The sequence below is a fragment of the Podarcis cretensis genome (genome assembly GCF_951804945.1).
Source record: "Podarcis cretensis genome assembly, chromosome: 3".
Lineage (NCBI taxonomy): Eukaryota > Metazoa > Chordata > Lepidosauria > Squamata > Lacertidae > Podarcis > Podarcis cretensis.
This window is the reverse complement of record NC_137172.1, coordinates 55,885,851-55,909,050: the sequence shown is the minus strand read 5'-3', so window position 1 is coordinate 55,909,050 and position 23,200 is coordinate 55,885,851. Positions and strand designations below refer to the sequence as shown.

Below are 23,200 nucleotides of genomic sequence, written 5' to 3'. Positions count from 1 at the left end.
TTAGAGCACATCAAAGATCTACAGGACCTTGTTCATTCTTTTCCTTTGGCTCTTGGTCACCCACTGACTAAAAACAGAAATGAGCTATGCCAGGCAGAAGCATAATATTACATCTTTGTTTTCAGTGGAGGAGTTTTAGCTAGTGCTAATCCAGCAGACTAACAACTATTTTAGTGTATTTCACTGATTGTGATTGCCCTTTTCAACACCTTAGAACTTCATTGTATGAGACAGAAAAGCAAGCCTGTACTGTTATCCATCTGCTTGTCTGGTAGCAACAACCTTTTGTCAGTAAACAGTGGCAACCTCTGTATTCAAAACACATTGAGATCACTGCTTCAGACAAATTCTTATCCATATTTTGATCTTTATTTACATTTATTATACCTGTAACCATCATCCAAGTTAACAACTGTGATCAAACAGCACATTTTACTCTTGCTGCACAAACATATGGCTCACTGTGTTCCATACAATTGACTTTGAGTGACGACCTTCTTTCTCCCTATTCCTTGGAATGGACATTTCCTCCATACACTCTACTTCTCTTATGCTTTTTAAAAATTCAGTCAAAGTTCCTTCACGTGCTGCTCATTTGGATTTCAGAATGTCCTCCCATTCAACAGGCAGTGCTGCATTTTTGGGAATAGATGGAAATATCGATTGCATTTTGTTCCGAAATTCATCCATCTACAAGAGAAGAGTAGAGAAATACATTTAACATAACATATCAAAGTTAGGGACACACTACAACTTTGGCTTAATTAAATAATTGTTTTTTTCTTTGAAGAAAATGGGAAGCTCTAAAACACATAATAATATTCTCAGAGATATTTCACAACAGTATTATTTAAAACCTTTCTTCTTTAGAAGAAGAAAATCCTAAGCATGCATACTCTACTCTTGAGATTCTCACCCTGATAAATGTCAATGCAGATGGGACTGCTACAGTAGTCCAGTCTTGGGGCTACCAGAGCATGAAGTACAGGAGCCAAGTCATCTCTGTTCAAGAAGAGTGAGTGGTAGCTGGAAATAGGCACTCCTAGCCACCAATGCTACCTTAGCCTCAGTGGTACTGTTGGAATCAGGAGAACACCCAAGCTATGGACCTCTTCCTTTTGGGTGAGCGTAGCCCTATCCAGAACAAGCGATCACACTTGACTTAACATCTTGGCACATATGATTTCTGATGGCAACTTTGTGAAACTAATTTTACCTAGCAGAACTTTTATTTTCTTCACACTGCCTGAAAGCGGGGGATGCAGATTATCCTTGGTGAAAATGCACAAATAGCAACCACTGCACTTCAGACTGTCAGTCTTTTCACCTAAAACAGATACCATCCACTCCTGTCATGGCAAATAATCCATAAAAGTCAGATGATCACAGTCTTTTTCTAATCATAGCTAATGATCCTGCATTAGCAGGAAAAAATAACAAAAAGAGCTCTGAAAGCACCTATCATTTCATGTTGCATTTTAAAATGTTTACCACAGAAAAGTTGTCACATGAAAAAACAAGACTGCGCTACTGCAAAGTACTTGGGCATCTGTTAAACTAATCTGAATTGGGAGAGGGGAGAGAAAGAGGCTCTAAAGACTATAAAGGACCCCACCATCCCCAAAGAAAATCCTTGCTATTTTGTGTACTCTTTCAGATCTCAGTAAGTTCATTACTCTTTAACTTAATTTTTATTTATTCAGTTAATTCAGTTTCCATTTATCTAGAGTTCGGAGAAGATAACAGGGTTGTTGTTGCTTTAAAACACAACAACTGCAAGTGTCAGGGGTTCAGGAGCAGAGGCACAGGGAGGAGAGGAGATGGAGAGCGAAGGGGAGGAATCTGAGGGGAGCGTAGGAGAAGAGGACAGTGGACCGAGGGATTCCATGAGCCTCTCCAGCGAATCGGAAGATTCACAGAAGGGGGCGCCAGTGGCCAGGGGTAGGGGGTTCCCAAGGGGAACGCCCCAGGAGCAAGGGGGCAGCAGGGATTCCCAGAGCAGTAGTTGGAAATCAGGACCAGCTTCCCCACCAGAGCAGAGTGGGGGGGAAGAGTCCCAAGGATCGGGGCCAGTGCATTCCCCACCAGGGAGAGAAGATAAGGCAGGGCTGACCACACCTCCATCGGAGAGTCAGACAACGGAGGGGAGGTCAGATCCAGCCAGTATCCCGGAAGAGGGAAGCAGTGACAGAAGTAGTGTAACGGTCAGGAGGAAGGTCACTGGGTTGGCGCGAGAGGCAAGTTCAAATGTACAGGAGCGCGGGACAGCAGAGAATGAGGATTGGGAACCGGGTCCTAAAGCCCGCCGGAGGGAGGGGGAGGAGCTAAGCGACTCAGCGTCGGAGGAGTCCAGAAAGGGCAATGCCCCAGCAGGCAGGAGGACCCAGAGGAGGAGAGAGCAGCGTAAAAGGTGGAGCAGGGCTAGGATCTTAAACTGGTGTCATAGGGGAGGAGACTCAGACGGTACTTCGCCGGTCTAGGGTTAAGACATAGAGCTGCGCGCTGCGGCTTTGAAATGGAAACTGAACCTCAATAAAGACTTTTGTACATAACGACAGCCTAGCGTTGGTCCTCTGTGAGCTGGGACCTAGGGGCAGCTCTGACAGCAAGATAAAATATTCATTAAAACTAATTTTTTTTCCTTGAATTTTTATTAAAACTTGAAAGAACAAAGAAGAAACAGTATATAGAAATAAGCATCAGATATCAAGCATTTTTAAACATAAAAATTGAAAGAAAATAAAGCAGAAAAAAGAAAAGGAGAAAACCTTACATCTGCTGAACCCAAATGTAAGACCCTAAAGGGGAAGCTTCACTACTGTTCTTCTGGGAAATGTCAGGCCCAGACATTGTGTAACCTCTAGGACAGGGGTGGGGAACTCCAGAGGCTGCTGAAGTTCAACTCCCATCAGCCCCTGCCAGCATGGCCAATGGAGAGGGATGGGCTACCCCTGTATGGAAAACACACAAAAAACAGGCCTTGGGCATCTTCTTGAAGTCCAACAATATTTGAAGGGCCACAGGTTCCCTCCCCCAGCTCTAGCTGAGCAGTGTTCCCCAATTGCAGGGCAGCCACTGACAATGTGTGTCTATGTTCCCTTGCTGTTTCAGCTTGGCACATGGACTACTGTATTTTAATATTTTGTTGGAAGCCACCCAGAGTGGCTGGGGAAACCCAGCCAGATGGGCGGGGTATAAATAATAAATTATTATTATTATTATTATATTAATGATATGGTTAGGAAGACACAAAGGATACAAGGAAGACAAAGACCAAAGACAATTTTGTAAGCGCATGATACATGTTCATCCAATACACTGGAATGGGCAATGCTGTCTCCTTGTCACCAGCCACCCATAGCTCAATCTGAGACAATCTGTTAACACGAAGAGTAGAAGATGCCTAGCTGATGCAATCTACTCTAAACTATTATGCAAACCTGCTAAATCATGCTAAATTATTGCACATGCATGGAACGTTTCTGGTGGTGGTACATAGGGATTGTTTATTTTTCATTTTCCCCAAATGCATATAACAAAGTTAAGGGGAGGAAAGAAGATGCCTTCAGCAGATCTTAAAATGCAGAGGAAAAGGCAGTTTCTATGGTATTGGTTGGCCCAAGCTACCTGGGACTTTATAGATTAAAAAAACAACAACCCAGCACTTTGAATTGTGTCTGGAAAGTAATAGGAAAGCAGTGCGAATGCTGGTGCACTGGCATGACATGCCTTCATTTAATGTTTGTGACACTAAAGAACTGCTTACATTTTACTTCTGTAGTTCAAAGAACCTCACCTCCTTTCAGAGTCCTGACTGGCAGTGAAAACAGATTATGTGCCTTTCGTTTTCTGTACTGCATAAAGATGAGAGAGGGAGCTCTCCGCTGCTGAATTTGGGAGCCCTGGGTTTGAAGAAAACATTATGGGGAGATACTGTTTTCTCCGCCCAAATGTCAGATGTGATCACTGTCACACCAGCTATCAGAATATGCAGAAATACTGAGTTAACCTTATGAAAACAGGCTTTCTTAATAGCCAAGGCATTGTTCCAAATATTCATCAAAACTCCAAAATAGACATAATGGGTCAGCCACGTGTATTTTATACAGTACACGTTTCTGCTTCCTTCACATCTGAAGCGTAGTTGGGTTCTTTTTTCTTTTAACATTAACAGCAGTGCCAGGGAAGTATCCCAATCCAACCTCACTACTCTCCGCTGCTTTTAAGCATTTTTTTTTGCTGCTTGGGCCACTAACTGATATTGGAGGTGGGCTGGGGGAAAAGCTGTTCTTAATAACAGCAAACCTCAAGGATTATTAAAAGAGGATTTGACAAATTAATTGGGGGGAAAGGTCTATCAATGGCTGCTGGGGTTAGGATTTATTATTATTTATTTTAGAGGATTTGTACCTCACTCGTCAGCCAAAAAGGCTCCAGGAGCAGCTGATATACAATCAATTAAAACAACACACTCCCTGCTGCCAAGCTTACAATCTAAAAGACAGAACATAAAATATGGGGGAGGAATGGGGAGGTTAAGAGGAGGAAACTCAGATACCAGTTCCTAAAGTTGAAGGGCAGTTCTTACGATAACCGCCTGCAATAGTATGGTGGCTATATGGAGCTTCCAAGTTCAGGGGAAGTATGCCCCTGTTCCATCTAGTTTGGTCCAAAACTCATTTATCCTAGGAAGCTGCCTTATATTGAGCCAGACTGCTGGTCCATCTTAGTTCAGTGTTCTCTGCTGACTGGAAGCAGCTCTCCAAAGAGCAGGAACTCTCTCACAGCCCTACCAGAAGATGCTGGGGACTGAACCAAGAACCTTCTAAAGGCTAAAGAGATGCTCTGCAGCTGAGACATGGCCCTTCCCCTATGAATCAAGTAGGCCTTTCCAAAGCGAATCAAGCTTTAGAAATGTTGCTTACGCACTCTTTTTATTCTCCATGGGAGTTGCCATCTAACCTGGCTTTATAGTTACTTGGTGTATTCCTATGACTTATGCATTCCTCTTTATATTTTTGAGTTTGTTTCTCTAATTGTTTGGTTTAATACAAAGTTGAGCAGGACATATACATTTTGAATACATAAATACATTAAATTAATAGTCTACATTTTAATTATACATGATGAAAGCTCACAAAGCCAGCTTATTCTTAGCATTTTTAAAGGTTAACATATGTGCAAAGCAAAGAGACTTAGACATTTTGTCACGAAAATTATAAATTATAAGGTCATAGAATTCCTCCCCACAGTATTTTTCTTGGTTCACATCCACCAGCTGTATACATATTAACTACAATTCATTTTTTTTAGAGCACAAATATCCTTTATGACTCATCCTTGCTATGAAAAACAAAATCGTTCCTGCTTTCTGAAGTGATAGAAAATTGATTTATGGCGGACACCCTGAACAAAGGGCTTTTATTTCTCAGATGATATAGCTTGTTAATTGCCATGGATCACTTCAAATTCTGAACACTTCCCTCCTCTCTTTTTCTTTCCTTCCCTCTTTTTTTTTCTCTTTTCTAAACAAAAACATTAGCTGGGAGTGGCAAAAAGACAAAGTTATGTTGCCATGGCTGGAAAGTGTTGCAATTGCAGCTTTAATTAAATATAAAGATACACTGCTTATTACCTCTGGCTAAAAATAAATTGCCACAATTCAGCTATTACTGCTGGAAAACTATTACATATTTATGTCAAATCGCTTCTCTGCTGACATAATGTAGCTATTATCATTGTATGGGAACTGAAATTAAAGCTGGAAAAGAGGTTGTCATCATTAGATGCGTTCCTTTAGAATAACTGATTCGTGAGGATACTTGCAATTAGGCAAAAATTATTTGGGGGGGGGGGCAGGAGGACAAGACTTCTGCTCCCATCTGCTGACTCAATACACAAGAACTCTTGTGAGGCGGGAGCACACACACACACACACACACACACACACACACACACACACCCCTCTCTGTCTCCTGAATGTTCTCTTTGTGGAACATAATGACTCTGTCTCCATTATTATCAGATGGATATTTCTGGAGAGCAAAGGGCTATACCAGACATAGTTTTAATAGGGCAAATTGGTAGTGTGTCACAAGGAAGAGAATCCAGCCTTTCTAAACAGCAGATACAATCTTGATCCTAGCAATACAGCATTTATTCAGAATGTTGACCTCATAAGTCTTTTTAACATCCAGATCAAGGGATGGGGAAGGAGGGCAGGAACACTTGTATTTTTCCTACTTTCTATGCCGGCAAAAACACCAGTGCTGGCATGGAGAGGCTAAAAGAGAATGAACTAAGAGAAATGATCCAAGGGACTTGGTACACTGCCACCTCATACGTTATGCTGTGATGAATGCAACCTTACAAGCAGGCGTACATGCAGCGAATGCCACAGCCAATGCTTAATACAGTTCTTAATACATGTACTTGGCTGCTACACGTGGCTGGAAACGTATGTTTGCTGTACACACATGCCACGGTTTTTACCAGTTTAGATGCACACAGAGCAACCTGGAGAAATTTCAGTTGAACTGTGCAGCTCCCTCTCTGATTTACTTATAACAACCTTTAGAAACAGCAGAAGGAGACATTCAAATCAGCTAAAGAAAGCATTGAAAGGAAAACAAAAACAATAAACCAATCGTTGAAAATATAATAAAATACAATGTAATACCGCCTGGCGTGCTCTAGTCCATGGGGTCACGAAGAGTCGGTCACGACTAAACAACAACAACAATACAGCAGTACTTAAAAAACCCAAACCAATAGGTTTTTATCATAATCTAAAGCAGGGTGGGGTACTGAAAGGCACTGAGTAGACCAGCAGAATTAACTCTCCCAGTATACTTCCTCATGTGAATCATCAGCTGCAGTGACAAAGGCTGCTTCAGTCCCAAAAGTGGGGTGGAAGCCATAATGAAAGAAATCAGTATGTTCTGATTTTGAGCAAGTTATACAAATTCCTGGGTGAAATTGGTTATTATAACATTGACAGGATAACAGAAGAACAGTGGGATCCAGATATGGTCTCTGCCAACAACAGATGAACTATTGCCATTTTAAAGCAGGTAAGCCTAGTAGCCTTAATCAGCCAGGATGGGCCTAGGACTAGGTGAAGCAAACAGGGGTGGGGGAGCTGTTTGGAGGGGGCTACTTGATACAGGACTGTACTGGATGAATCCCAAGCTGGAATTAAGATTGCCAGAAGAAATATCAACAACCTCAGATACGCAGATGACACAACCTTGATGGCAGAAAGTGAAGAGGAATTAAATAACCTTTTAATGAGGGTGAAAGAAGAGAGTGCAAAATATGGTCTGAAGCTCAACATAAAAAAAATGAAGATCATGGCCACTGGACCCATCACCTCATGGCAAATAGAAGGGGAAGAAATGGAGGCAGTGAGAGATTTTACTTTCTTGGGTTTCATGATCATTGCAGATGGTGACAGCAGTCACAAAATTAAAAGACGCCTGCTTCTTGGGAGAAAAGCAATGACAAACCTAGACAGCATCTTAAAAAGCAGAGACATCACCTTGCCAACAAAGGTCTGTTTAGTTAAAGCCATGGTTTTCCCAGTAGTGATGTATGGAAGTGAGAGCTGGACCATAAAGAAGGCTGGTCGCCGAAGAATTGATGCTTTTGAATTATGGTGCTGGAGGAGACTCTTGAGAGTCCCATGGACTGCAAGAAGATCAAACCTATCCATTCTTAAGGAAATCAGCCCTGAGTGCTCACTGGAAGGACAGATTGTGAAGCTGAGGCTCCAATACTTTGGCCACCTCATGAGAAGAGAAGACTCCCTGAAAAACACCCTGATGTTGGGAAAGGAGAAGGGGATGACAGAGGACGAGATGGTTGGACTGTGTTTTCGAAGCTACCAACATGAGTTTGACCAAACTGTGGGAGGCAGTGGAAGACAGGAGTGCCTGGCGTGCTCTGGTCCATGGGGTCACAAAGAGTCGGACACGACTAAACAACTAAACAACAACAACTTGATACAGGAAATACCATTCCCCACTGCTTTGCTACTCTAAAATTTCCTCCTCCCAAAGCAGGTTTTCTTTTTAAAAATTACACATAATATATCATATTTTTTGCTCTATAGGACGCATTTTTTCCCTCCAAAAATTAAGGGGAAATGTGTGTGCATCCTATGGGGCGAATGCAGGCTCCTTGGCTTCAGCGATAGTAACGCAAAGCCTCCGAAGCGCGGAGGGAGTGCTCCCTCCGTGCTCCGGAGGCTTCGCGTTGCTTTCGCTGAAGCCTGGAGAGTCTTGCTCTCCCGGCTTCAGCAAAAGGAACCCGCAGCCTGCGGAGCGCAGCGGGAACTCGTGCTGCGTTCCGAAGGCTTCAGGGATAGCCGCCTGAAGCCTTCGGAGTGCAGTGCGAGTTCCCGCTGCGCTCCACAGGCTTCAGGTTCCTTTTGCTGAAGCCGGCAGAGCAAGACTCTCCTGGCTTCAGCAGATAGGGAGAGCTGCGCAGCGCCCCTTCAGCCAAGCGGGAGGAGAAATGGAAGGGGCTCCATTTCTCCTGCCGCTTCGCTGAAGGGGCGCTGAGCAGAGAGGGGGAGATTTTTTTTTTCTTGTTCTCCCCCTCTAAAACAAGGTGCGTCCTATGTTCGGGTGCGTCCTATAGAGCGAAAAATACGGTACATTAATTTGTAGTCGGTTCCTTAATCTGTTTATGGATGTTAGAAGTGCAAGAGCATTCCCATTAATTTAATACTTTTAAAAGGGAAGTCAGCAAGGAAAAATAATCTATCAAGGGTTAACACTACTAACAGAAAAATAACAGCTAAGATTGTAGTGAGAAATGGCCTTTTAAGAACTTTTAAAGCTTAGCCATTTCCTCTCCTGCCACCAGATGTAGCTGTGCAGCAACAAAGGACTTTCCAGGAAGTCTTCTCCAATTGCATCTTTAGAGGGCACTCTCCTGGGATGCGTTCCTACATCATTATTTTTAATCCTCATTAATCTCTGTTTTACTGTGTCACCTTCTAAAGATTTCCCTTGCTAAAATCAGGATTGCATGTATTAAAGGGTACTTAATGGCAACACACTATTGCTTGGTGTTATTAATAATGACCCTGCAGACCCAAAGTTGTGCAAGACAACCATAGCCCCTATTTTAGTTAATGTGCTAGCATGAATATAAATTAAATCCTCCTTTGCCTCTTCAGTTCAGGCACTGCAAGCTGCTATTGCTACAGCAGTGCATAGATAACTTGAGAGTTATACCCAGACAACATGACTTACAAATGTTCAATGTGTTGTTTCACATAACCCTTCCCTCAAGAGACTTTGTAAGTTCCCAATAAGACTCCTTGCAAGATGTACTTACAGATGAATATGTCATCAGATTTATCTGGAGATAAGTGTATGCAGTCTCTCTGTTAATGATATTTTCATGGATCATTTTTCAGCCGAGTATTTCATTCACTGTACAGAATTATATGACACTTAAAACAAAAATGCCAAAGTAGTTATCAAAAATACCTAAACTAATAGTTCCTAAGCTTCTCAAAAGCAGAGCGGCTTCTGGGATTTCTTGTGTCTGTTACCACACTTACTGTCCCAACAGATGGCCAAAATTGAAAGCTGACTACTGAAGTCTGGCTCCTTTGGTATCCATGAACCATGATTCACAAAATACAGGAAACTATGGATTGACTGCGGCTTCTTGGTTTGCTTCCTCACTTGTGTCAAGGGAAGAATGAAATACTGGTATGCAAAGCATATGCATATCCTTATTAAGTCATGATTTGATCATGAGAACATGGCTGCAGTAACACTAAGGATGTAACAACACTATCCACCAGTGCTTAGGCCAGAGCAGCTAGTGCACCTGCCTGTTCGACAAAAAGTATGCATTTATTTATTTACTTACATCCTACTTTATAGCTTTGAAAGCAGCTTATGAAAGATTATCAATCTTGAATCCACATTTGACTTGAGTGCAGAAATATGACATGCATATGGAACAAGGATTATTCCAGCATTTCCTGCTCTTGTCCTTTCCTAGCAGCACACTAGGCATGGGAATGGGGCTGAGCAGCTGGAACGGCTATTTGGTTCCGAGTGCAAATCTCACCTCTTTCCTCTTCTCCATTGATCCCATAGAGTTCACTATACAAAACACAAATGGTGGTGTCTTTGTCACAGCCAATTTCTGTTAAATAAATCAGAATGTGTCTGACTCTAGCAAATCTCTTCAAGCATATCTTTTTCTCTTACTTTTCATATCTGGTTTTTTAAAAATCGTAGTAACGTATTTTTTCACCATGGTAATTGAAGTAATAAAAAGGTATTAAATTTTCAGTAAGAACTCAAAGTAACTTCTGCTTGTAAGACCACCTGCTTATTATCTATTAATATCTTTTGGTGAATCTTCTGTTTGTAACAAGATAGGGCAACAAGACAGTGTCTGTGTTCAGATGATCATATCTCGGTTTAATAAGCAGAGTTGTGAATGAGATTTACACCCACGACACACAGCAATTTCACTTCTTCATGTGAGCCACTTGATGAGTTATATTTAACTGAAGACTTCCGCAATTGCTGTCTCATGCCTAGGAAGGAGCTGAGAGAATTATTCATATCTTCTTTATGTGGCCAGTGACTATCTGGATCACTGAAGAATTCAGCCTGAAAAGGAGTAGGAGAGGCCTGATTCCTTGAACAACTCCCTAACCTCCTTGCTTCTACCAGGACATCCATCAAGTTTTATTCCTAAAACGAAAATGAAAACTCTACTTCCAATCCATGAACCTTAGTTGTAGGACAGGCTTGTCCAACCTGTCTATTGCAATCTACTGGTCTATTTTGGGCTGCCCCTGGCCGATCCTTGTCGATTGTGTAATCTACATAGATTGACGCAAACAAAAAAAGCTCAACAACTCTGGTCTCTCCCCCTATCCAATGGATAGATCACTGCCCGTTTCTTTATAGTGGGAGTAGATCGCAGTCTCTTGGAAGTTGGACACCCTTGCTGTAGGAGATTCAGGGTTGATTAATAAGAACACCTGTATGTCTTCCAATTATTTTTCTTTTTTGTCATCATGGATGGAAAACTGATACTGACAGGCCAGCATCAGTATCAGGCCAGCTTATATATTATGCCCAGGGGAGGGGAGGAGGAGAGATATTAAGAAAGAAAAAATCACCACCCATTGGGGAGAGCCCAAGCATTTTGTGTCAATTGTATTTTCAGGTCCTATCCTGCATTATGAAACATAAAATACAGTAATATTTACAAAACAAAGTCTCAAGAGTATGCAGCTCTTATGTTGCGTGTTCACCCCTTGCTCTCGTCTCTTTAGTTTTCCCTTTTCTCCATTTATTATCTTTGCCTTTCTGTTCCCTCCATTTTGTTCTGTCTGATCTTTAACAAAAAGTAGATTGTAAGATTCTAGGAACAAGAGACTGGCTCTTTCTTTTCTTTTCTTTTTTTAAAAAAGTATGTTATTATAAAGCACCAGGCTCACACATGATGCAATATAAACAAGCATAAGAAAGTGTATAAGCTTTCGGGAATTTCAAAAGCATAATGATTCATAAAGTAATGCTACTTACACTGTGAACTCCCAAAGCCTTCCAGATGGCAAAACTGATCAGTCCAACTCCACACCAGGCATAAAGTGAACCCCATCCTAAGGCACGTAAGGCAATGGACGAACCACTCTCTGGTAAAGCAGCTGTGGCAACTACACCCTAGAAGAAGGTTTTTTGTTTTAATGAACAGAAATATATCATAGTGAGCCAACAAAGAAGCATTTTCAGTAAGGTAGGGCAAGTTGCCTTCTGAGAATGTTTTCTTATCACATATGTATATCACTCCTGGTTTTCCAAACATTCAAGTGATTAACAAAAGAATGGTTACTGCAGAGAAGCTTAAAACACTAATTTGGTCTTGCTTTATCCAGGGATACTTGTGTTAAAAAATGTCTGAATGTTTGCATACAGATTAAGGCAGGTGGTAATAATACAATAAAACATAACAGGAAGGGGGGGGGAGGAAAAAAATAGTTAATTTAAATATAGGTTAAAATACAATTTAAAATGCAGCCTCATTTTAGTAGTAGCCCATAAATCAGAACCATAAGGGGAGGGAAACATAAGGGTCAGACTGAGTCCAAACCAAATGCCAGGCGGAACAGCTCTGTCTTGCAGGCCTTGTGGAAAGATGTCAAGTCCCACAGGGCCCTGGTCTCTTGTCATAAAGCGTTCCACCAAGTCGGGGCCAGTACTGAAAAGCCCCTGGCCCTAGTTGAGACCAATCTAACCACCTTGCGGCTCAGGACCTCCAAAGTGTTGTTATTTGTGGACCTTAAGGTCCTCTGCAGGGCATTCCAGGAGAGGTCGTCCCGAGAGTAGGCAGGTTTAAACCGTCAGTTTCCTTTTAAGGAGCTCTGGCAAATTGCAGTTCCATTAAGAGTGAAAGGGATTTCTAAAAGATAATTCAGATGATTTTCATAAGGCTACAATACCCAGAATTTTTTGGCTAGTAGTCACAACAGAGCACTTGAACCAGTACAAAACTACTGGTACTCTACATTTGTATTTGTAACAAGACATATGGGCCACCATTCACAAAGGTATAATCTATGAATGTTTTCGTACTTTCAATTTCTATTTTCAGTAGCTAATCTTCACTTGAACTTTGTGCAACTTTTTAAACAGTCCCAACTTCAAAAAGATAGTCCAGAGGTTCAGCCAAGGAGTGTGACTGAGGTAATACAAACCACCTCACTGGAGTGCTATGCAAGTACTGTATTATGCCCACATTACATTAAACTCGTGCAGGATCTTATTATTTATGAAACATCTCATGAGTCTTTGTATCAGTTGTTAAAGAAACCCACAGCTGGTTTTTGTGTGAAATTTGCTATGTAAAAGAATCCAAACAGAATGTATAAAATAAAGATTCTTTCTACTTTGTATTATGAAAGGATTCAACAGTTTTGAAATGAAAATACATTCAGGGTATTTTTGTAAATGTTGAGCAGAAAAGCCTTGAAAGAGCACTAATGGAAGACTATGAATCTGGGTTTATTGGTTCAAGAGCATTTGTACATGAGGTAAATCCCTCAAGGGTATAAAATATTCGGCTACACTGTGTTGTTTACAGACAATTTTTGTCATATGATGTGTGCAAAAGCTATTTATACCTTTAAGACAAGTGATGAACTAATTTCTAGAAACTTCACTAAAGATGAAAAGATCTCATTGATAAAAAGGGGAAATGCTACTATTTTAAGAGAAGGGATGTTGGTCACATGTTTATTAACTGCTGTTTTTACATTATACAGTTTCTTTTATTAATTTAGGGCGCTTCTCTGTATTTGAATAACAACAAAATTCTAACAGAATATGTGCTGTGAAAAACAGAACTCCAAGCATCTTGGAAACATTTCACATTTTCAGGGCTTTGTTTTGGACAGAGGTGACAGACCATGGGAAGGAGTAAGTTGGAGAAGAAACAGCTAACTTTATTAACTATACTGATGCTGTTAATCTAAACTACCAATTCTGCAATAACTTTAAGAGAAGTGCTGTTTAGAAATCTGCTCAACTACTGCCTAGGGCATAATGATCCTGTAGTTATAGGGTAATGTTTAACATTAGTCATACTCAGAATGGACCAACTGAAATCAATGGACTTGTAAACATGCATCATATTGGGCTATAAATGCTCAGAACATTGTACAATCAAGTTACTCAGCAAAGCAGGTTTCAAGGATTAAAAATAAATGTCTGCAGTGTTTGATTGGTTGAGTCATAGTAAGTTGAGACTGATGGCATGGCAGAGTTAGGATTTCTATGCTGGCAAGCCACAGAACCAGTTTTAACATTGATTATAAAGGGGGATACATGAACAGAGATAGCACTTAAATGCCTTTGCTGACTAGAAAACAGCAGTTATTGTAAAGTGCAATAAACAGAGAGCATCTGGAGTCAGTACTCTGCAGCCTCTGCTGCTGCTGTTTTAAATTAAAAACTAAAATTTAAATTTAAAAAACCACATTGGTTTTAACCTACCACAGGCCTAACTGTATTCTGCAGTTATGGCCATGCTATTTTCTTTAAACAATGACTCTATTTTCGAAATGATTGGTCCTTAAAACGAACCTGGCAATAACACCATTACAAGGCTACATTTTTATCACAGTTGCAAAGAAACTTAAAATAATCAAACCTTATTGAACCAGTTTGGGTTTTTCTTTTTAGCCATGGCAAGTGTTGTACCAAAACCTGCTAGAATTCCTGCAGTAGCAACTGTAGTAAGAAAGATTCCACCTGCCAACAAAATGAAAACAAGAGTAAAACAACCAGACCTAGGTCACATTTGCCTAGATAAAAGCAAATAAATGAAATACTTCAAAAACCATTTGAACTTAAGGACTATCAATGCTTCTCAGAGGAAGGGAACAGCCATTAAGCTGCCTGGTAAACTACCAAAATAAGATGGGTATCACAGTGGCATCTTAAATTTCTGAATTCTCGAAGTAGTATTAGGTGACTGTCCAAAGTTTGCCCATGGTACAAATTATAAGGATAGAGATACAGTGGTGCCTCGCAAGACGAAATTAATCCGTTCCGCGGTTCTCTTCGTCTAGCGGTTTTTTCGTCTTGCAAAGCAAGCCCATTGACGGCTTAGCGGCTTAGCGCTATTAGCGGCTTATCGGATCAGCTGATAAGCGGCTTAGTGGCTTAGAAAAGGGGGGGGGAAGGAAAAAAACCCGCAGGAACTCGCAAGACATTTTCGTCTTGCGAAGCAAGCCCATAGGGAAATTCGTTTTGCGAAGCGCCTCCAAAACGGAAAACCCTTTCGTCTAGCGGGTTTTCCGTCTTGCGAGGCGTTCATCTTGCGGGGCACCACTGTATACAGTTGGGAAGAGCCTGGTCCTCTACATCTTACAGTTGTCAAGACAACCTGGCACATTCAAAAGTGCCTCTGGTGCAGATGCTCCACACCACCAGCTCCCTTCTCTGAGAGGACATAATGCAGCATTTTACAGCATTACCGTAATTACTTCAAGCTGTCACTTGAACATGTGTTGGTATTTGAAGAGGATATGCCACATACAGCAGATGAGTCTCCAGCTCTGGCCTTCTTAAGTCTAAGAGATCCACTCTTCCAAATCCTATAGGGTCCATCACAATAGCTCTAATTTACAGAACCAGATGTTTTGAGTACATCCAATTCCCCACAGTGGACCCAGGTAGTTTATGCTGATATCTCACTAGTTCATACAGCGGGTAGGACCATTCCAGGTCCAGCACAGTTAGCAGGGCAGACATCCCACTTTGAACACTGAGTTGTGAGGGAATACATAACAAAAGCTTGCACACTATTTTTGGTTGGTCCTAACAAAGCTATTGTTCAACTGTGCATTTTGCAGGCTTTTCGTGTGCCACCTGTCCATGCAAGAAGCTGCCATGTGTGTGTATGTCCATTGACCAAAATTCCTTCATGGAAATCACTTCCAGAAAGAAAATAATGGGCAACTTTGGTGTAGATTAACATATTCAGCCCTTGCACATAAACACACTGTGTAGTATGTACACTTGGGGTACAGGCACTAGACAATCCCATGTGTACACATAGCACACATATGCACAATTTTGATAAATTATACACAGACTCCTCGCTGTTACTTAACAAAGAAGTGTAATTGGTATAGTAATTATTTTAGTTCAAGTATTTATATACCGCTTTTCATCCTAAAAGACGACGGTTCGCATCTCTTACATTTTACTGGCTCACTGTTACAACTGTGGCAAGTTAAATGCTCTGGCCCCCCAAGTTTCATCCAGGAACGTGAACTTTTATACTGTACCTCCAAAATACCCCATGCAATTCGTGTTTGGGCAGCACAAGTCTGCCTACTACTATTCTCCTCATTGAACCAGACCCTCTCGGATTTTAACCTGGATGCGGTTCAGCCTGGGGTTTAATTTATAGGTTTACTTCCAGGAATATGGGGAAGTGAGCATGCACAAAGTGCCTTTACCTCACCACTAACTGAGCAACCACAACCGGTACCAGGCCACAAGCACAGACATACACACGGGTTTCAAGCGCCGGAGAGAGAGCCCGCGTGGCCCGGGCTCCGGACCCAGCTCCCTCCCTCCCGCCTGTTCCGAAACCGAGCGCGCAGGGCGGGCGGCGGGACCGTGGACCTTTTATTAAGAAGAGGCGGCGCTGCGACTCCTCCGTCTGTGCCGCGGCGGGCTGAGGCGGCCCCGCCAGGCCCACGGTGCTCCCCTGGGCCGCAGCCCGGCCGGCCTCCTCGAGGCCAGCCTGCCCCATCCTTCCACTCGAGCCCGGCTGAAGGACCCTCTCCCGCTTCGCCGCCACCCGGATGGAGATGCAGCTGGAGGCGGACTCGCTCCTTGTGCTGCCGGGATCGGTGGCGGAAGCTAAAGCAAGGCCGGCCCACCAGCCGGGCGGGTGTCTCCTCGCCGGGCGTCTTTTCGGGGACCGGGGCTTACTAGCTCGCTCAGCCCCGGAACCAGTTTCCAGCTGCAGGTTTGCTCGGGAATAAACGCCGTTGGATTCAGCGAGCTTTGCCTCCGAGCAAGCGCGCTGCACGGAAGCAGCTCTACCTCCATCTGGAGGAAGTTTCGTTGGACGCTGCGGGAGTTACTCCCGAGTAAGCGCGCATTGGCTCTGCCTCGGGTCTGAACTTGCCTCGCTCAAAGCTACGGCCTGTGCAAGCAGTAGCCCTTCTTTTCCCGAATACTGTGCTGTATTCTCCTGGCCTCCCTCTTGCACTACTGTTAATCGATAATAGTTCCTTTTTTTGCTTTGATAAAAGTTGAGGCGGGTTGTTTTGGGTTTCGTGATGCTTTCCTTCAGAAGTGCCACAACCAATCTTCCTAACGAGGAGGAGCTGGAAACTGTGGTAGTGCAAGGAAAAGAATAGGTATATAGAAAGGAGAATTCTTGGAGGTCAAGATCCAGGTTTGGGGCAAGTATTCTTTGGTACTCGTTCCAAGGTATTGTGTGAAAATCAGATGGTGCCTCCAGGGGTTGGCATTGCTTCTGGCCACCGCTGTTACAGCCAGGTAGGCCCACCAAAGGCTATTAAATGGCACTTTCTTGAGGACCCTTCAGACTTCGAGCTGGCCCCTGACTCTTCTGAACTGATTTTTTTTATTGTAACAGTGTGATTTTCACAAGAGCTGTTTAGCAAGACTTGTCAAATTTAAAACTCCTTTGTAGCTGTGCGGTTTTAATATTTGAAAGTACCGTATATTTCTTTACTAGAAGATTTATATTGCATCTTTTAGAACAAGGAAGCATAAATAAATTATATATAGAAGCAACAGTTTTAAAACATCATAAAAAAACAGAACAAAAAACCCATGGCAGGTAATAATAAAATGCTGATCAAAATAAACATGAGAGTATTTTTTAAATGACTAAAATTGGACCATGCATACTTTCTGGGGATTCATATTTTATAAGCATAGTGCCGCTATCTTTGGTACCTGCTAGCCAAACCTCTCCTATTGATGGGCCAGAGAGCAGAGCCTTCAAGGCCAATCACAAATCTTGGGCAAGCTAATAAAGGAGCAGGATGAATTTTGGGTAACATGGTTCCAAACAACTTAGGGCTTTAAAGACCAAGATCAGGACCCAGCCAATGTAAATGGTACAGAATAGGTATCATACATTCTGATCATTTAGCTCCTACAAGCATTCTTGCTGAACAACTTTTAAAGGCAGCCCCACTTAGAGCTCATTACAGTAATCTAGTTAGTATATAAACAGAGTATGTGCCTTTAACTAGGGCAGAACAAATCAGCCTGCCTCTTTACAGGAATAGCCTAAGCAAACATTTCCCCCAAGAGTTACATTCCCTTGGAGAAAAGTGGCTGGGGCTTTGCATACCAACAGTGGTTGGGTCCAACAAGCAACAGTAGATGGGGCCAAAACATACACATATACATGACATACACACCTGATTTTCTGTCTCTAACTTTCATACATACACATACTCACCCAGAATACACACCACATTCTCTCATTCATACTCTTTAGATATGATAATCAGTATAAGAATTGTTTAAATAAATAGAATAGCTTCTATGCTGTACCCTGACAAACTGTCCCTTTCTCCTGTCTAATTCCACTCCCTTCATGACTACAACAAGCTAGCCACCAGAAAAAGTTTTTCCCCCTCTGTGGACAATTATATCAGGCTGCAGAGCTCACTACCCCTGCTTCTCCAGCCTGATCTGCTTCAATACTGACTGGAATCAGACTAAAGCCTCTTCTTTTGTCAGTACAGAAGCTGGGTTCTTCTTCAATGGCACACTTGCAGAGTGCTGAGACCAGATTCAGAGGCCAAGCCAGTGAGATATAGCCTCTTGGGGTTTTCTCACCATGCTCCTCAATAGAAGAAGAAGAAGAAGAGAAGAAGAGTTTGGATTTGATATCCCGCCTTTCACTCCCTTTAAGGAATCTCAAAGCGGCTAACATTCTCCTTTCCCTTCCTCCCCCACAACAAACACTCTGTGAGGTGAGTGGGGCTGAGAGACTTCAAAGAAGTGTGACTGGCCCAAGGTCACCCAGCAGCTGCATGTGGAGGAGCGGAGACGCGAACCCAGTTCCCCAGATTACGAGACTACTGCTCTTAACCACTACACCACACTGGCTCTGGATATAATAGCGACAAACCAACCTCTCGAGCTTCACATCTGCGCACCAAGTCTGGATAGGAATTAAAGACAGGCATATGTTATCCATGGCTTTACTTCATTGTAGAAGGCTTTCCGTTGGAAATTTTCCTGAATCAACAACTTTCAGAAGAGTTGTAAGAGCTATTTCCCTGTGCTGGCTTTTCACGGTTGGGGTTAAGCTTCCAAACTGTGATCAAAAGGAGCCCCACATAAAGCATATTATTCAGTCTAGACTCAAAAGGAAGAATTTAGTACCGGTACTTAAGTTTTATATACCTAATCTTAATTGGACATTTTATGTATACATCTCTAACTTATTTTTATTCAGCAGGAGCCTTTGGGGTGTGAAGCAGCCTATAAATTATTGAATTAAAATGTATAAGTAAATAAATTATGCAGTATTCCTTTCCATCAGCCTTATCTTTTCTTATGCAGAAGCCACTGTGTAAACTTGCCTTTTTTTCAGTGAGCCTATCTTTCGCTTCCCAGAACCTTTCCTGTTTTCCTGGCCTAAAGATTCTAGTAAACGTTTCACTCTGGCATTGATCACTGATTTTATAGCATCATAAATAACACAATGCTTCACTCAATTAAATGATAAGGCCCCTGCACTAATGTGTTGATGACAGATGAGTTCATCCTGTAGCTTTTACATATACATGAAGACCTTACTCATCTTCTCTTGTGGCTGGTGATAATAATGATGATGATGATGATGTACACAAGCACAGATAAATCAGGTGATACCCAACATCAGAGTAGACCCATTGAATGGAACACAGGAAGCTACCATACTGAGGCAAACCAGTTGGTGCAGTTCTCCAAGATTTCAGGCAGGAGTTTATCCCAGTCCTACCTGAAAATGTCACAGATGGAACCTGGAACATTCTGCATGCAAGGCAGATGCTCTCCCACTGAGCTACAACCTTAATTACACTTAATTTCATTGATTTTAATGGATCTACTCTTGAGTACCTCTGGTGGCTGATAATCACCCGTTTATAGTTAAGGGAGACATTATATATCAGTTTGCCTAAATGAAGACATTTGTGTGTTTATTACTTCTCCACCCCACACTTCCATGATGCCTCCAAGCATATCACAGAAATACTACGGTCAAGCACTTCACAACGCATCAAACTGTTTAGCTACAATCACATGCCACACAGGGCTGCTTCTGACATAGTATGTTATTGTAAGTGCATCACCAATTGCTATATTAGCAAGCGCCTCTGATAAAGTGACTGATCCTTCCCAAAGCAGAACTCTGATGGCATTGGAAGGCAAATAAATAAATAAACAATTGGTGTGAGTGCCATTATTACAGGCGGCGACCATTTTGTGAGGGGGTTCCGTTCTTGGCCCCCATGCACATTGGCAGAGCACGCATAAGCCCTTTCTGCCCCTATTCTGCCCTCTTCTGGGTCCGAAAGAACCCGTACGTTGGTGGTCGCGCATTAATTGGATGCCTATAATATGGTCACCACCTGTAGAACCCAGCACCAGACCCATTGTTTGTCTGAGGCCCAGGGCAAGGGTTCCCAGTCAACTGAGAGCCATGGGGAATTCTTGGCATGACAGTGTAAGATCAGCAGGTCCCTGTGGGGGCCCCGGCCAGCTTAGCCCTCCAAGGTCTGGAGCAAGTGTACCCAACTTCACACACCCCCATTCAGCATGGGCCTGCTTATAACTGTGTTACCAGAGTAGACATGGGTAAAGAACCAGCAACATAGTGTGACACAGGGGACTATATCCTGTGTTCATATCTCTGTTGTATGGTCACTTTTTGCTGATAAGTAGATGGTTTGAGGGGGGCTGGCTGTAAGCAAGTACAGGCCAACCACCCAAGACCTGTGAGAGAGAAGTGTAATTCTACAGCATAGGCTGTGTGTAGATCACTGATGATAAATTTGGCTTCAGCTGGAAACTTGGAAGTGACAACAAGTGGTGTGCTATGGTTTTCTCTACTAGGTCTGCCCTGTAGTACATTGTTCTTGAGTACTACTGTACTCTGACCTTGTTGACCTGTTTTTTCACTGTGTTGGGTGGGTATTGTAGTTTAAGGAGTGCCTAATAAAAAATATTGTTAGTCTCTGTCCAAAGAGTCTGAACAGATGTGTTTGTAATGTAGGGATTGGCTATAGACAATGAATTTTCTGGTGTTCAAGTATGTGTAGCAGTCAGTTGATTTTCTGTGTAAAGTGGTTTTAATTCTATAGCCGTTATGTAGTTGAACAGTCATGTCCAGGAAAAGGAGCCTCTTCTGTGGACTGGTCTAGCCTCAGGTTGATGATGGGTTGCTAAAATTCAGAGAGCTTAAACTAGCAGAGTGCTCTGAGGATCAGAGCTAAAACATCAAATTTCAATCTAATTGTCATCATAAAACATGCTTTGATAACTTCTTTATAGAACCTGCCAAAAGAAGCTGCAGCTCCTACACAGATTCATTACCAGCAGAGTTGTATCGAAATCAGCCAAGGACTGCCAGCTCAAATGCATTTAGGACTGTAGCCATTAGCTATTACATCATATTCTGGAGAAGTGATCTTTCCAGAATGGTAGTGAGGTACATTGGCTGCACTGTGCTACAAAAGCCTGACAGCTGTTGCTGCCCTTGCTAAACTACTTGTATGGAGAGAGGCTTTTCAGTCACTATGGTTGTTAATCCACTTTTTAAATTAAATGACCTTGATCCTGCAAATTATTCATGTGGGTGGATAACCTTATTGTCAGTCAGTGTCCTGGTCCCTGTGCTGCTATTGGACATTTTGCACAGTTGGTTTGGCTGCTATTCTCCATATAAACATCCTCAGATGTATGTGGGACCACAGTGAAGTGAAGTAGAAACATGTGTCAGCTGGCCGTATGTGGAATTTTTTTGGCAATGTATTCCACAACTGCAGGATAAATTCCCAGAGACCTATCATGCAGGAGTTGGGGGGCCTGCCAAGGAACAGTCTTGCCTTAGTCCCAAAACCAAATATGAACTGCACATTTTGTTCACAAACCGTTGATTGGCACCTCTAGTCTATGTTGTTGCCACATAGGTTGCTTTCAGAGGGACTTATTGCATAGAACTTATATGCAAATCTCCATATCTGAGCCAAAAGAATTCAGATCCTCTGAATGTGCTTTATTTTCTGATGTTTAAAGCAAATATAAAATTAATTCCTTCAGCTACTTTAGAGAATACAGAATCCATCTTTTTCCCCTAGTAATTCTTAGATTGTAATTATTGTTGTTGAGAAAGCATCAAGTTTGTTTGGAGATATATTACTTTGTTTATGTAGATGGCATTGTGTCTAATGAAACGACCCTTGCTGCATGAGTTAATGGTGTGATCTGATTAATGTTATTCTGATTTTCTTGACATAAGATCTCTAGCGGCATTTGGTTTCACGTGAGAAATTTAATTCACAAGGTGCAAGCTAAATCAGATGTTTATATAACACACAGTCTTTTTAATGAGTTTAATAGCCAGCAATGAGTTTAATAGCCAGCAAGTCTTCTGCACTATTGGAATGGCCTGAATTCCCAAGATATATGCAAAATTAATGTCCACGTAAGGCTCCTTGGCAGGGACTCTCAATAAAAGCAAGGGGCTAAGATAAATGTGAAGCAGATTGTGAATCCTCTTTCTAAGGAGGGGTTGCATATAATTTTCTTATTATTTCTGATGCAATTCCTTTAGCCTTGTGCTCTGCAAGATGATATATTACCTCCAATGTATTCACTTGCATGCCTGTCCTTTAGCAAACAGGCACCAGCCTCAACTTGCTGATAAGTCTTTGCTGTATTAGAACTTGGTGGATCCACCCATATCTATTTATTCCTGTTTCATGCTGACCTGAATTGTGGAAATTTATTATAGTGATATGGGCAGGACTACTTTGTTGGTTTTGAGTACATGATGTTGTTCCACTGCAAACTGCCCAAGTGTGAAGAGAGACAGATCAACAAACTTATTACAGACTAAGTAAATGGCTATTTATGAGTCTTGTGGGAGCGGCTGCTGGGACCACATAACTCCAGTCCTGAAAGATCTACATTGGCTCCCGGTACATTTCCGAGAACAATTCAAAGTGTTGGTGCTGAGCTTTAAAGCCCTAAATGGACTCGGCACTGTATACCTAAAGGAGGGTATCCACCCGCATCATTCAGTCCAGGCACTGAAGTCCAGCTTCAAGGATCTTCTGGCTGGTTCCAATGCGAGAAGTGAAGCTACAGCGAACCAGGCAGAAGTTGCATTTGCCTTGTGGAGCGCCCTCCCATCAGACAATTATATGACTTTTTGTAGACATGTATACTGGAATATAGCGGGCTCTTTTTCTTCTTTCAGGCCATCAGTGTGCCACACATTATTACAATTGGTATGCATGGCCAGGTGGGCTAGTGGAACTTTGTGTAGGCTTGCTAGTGAATTTACAAGGCTTCCCTTTGGCTAGTATAAAAATACAATGAGCAGAATGTAAGAGAACCTCTGCCTTCTGCACATCCAAGCA

The 23,200-nt window shown here is 42.2% G+C and overlaps 1 protein-coding gene across 1 annotated transcript; it reads right to left on the bottom strand.

Annotated features, from left to right (window-relative positions):
* Positions 1-347: 347 nt before the first annotated feature.
* Positions 348-16,483, bottom strand: TMEM242 (transmembrane protein 242). The gene is made up of 4 exons (XM_079971582.1): positions 16,191-16,483; positions 14,203-14,303; positions 11,580-11,717; positions 348-690 (listed from the first exon to the last, which is right to left on the bottom strand). Exons 1-4 carry the CDS (start codon positions 16,318-16,320, stop codon positions 592-594), a joined length of 468 nt encoding a protein of 155 aa, XP_079827708.1. The 5' UTR covers positions 16,321-16,483; the 3' UTR covers positions 348-591.
* Between the last annotated feature and the right edge of the window lie 6,717 nt (positions 16,484-23,200).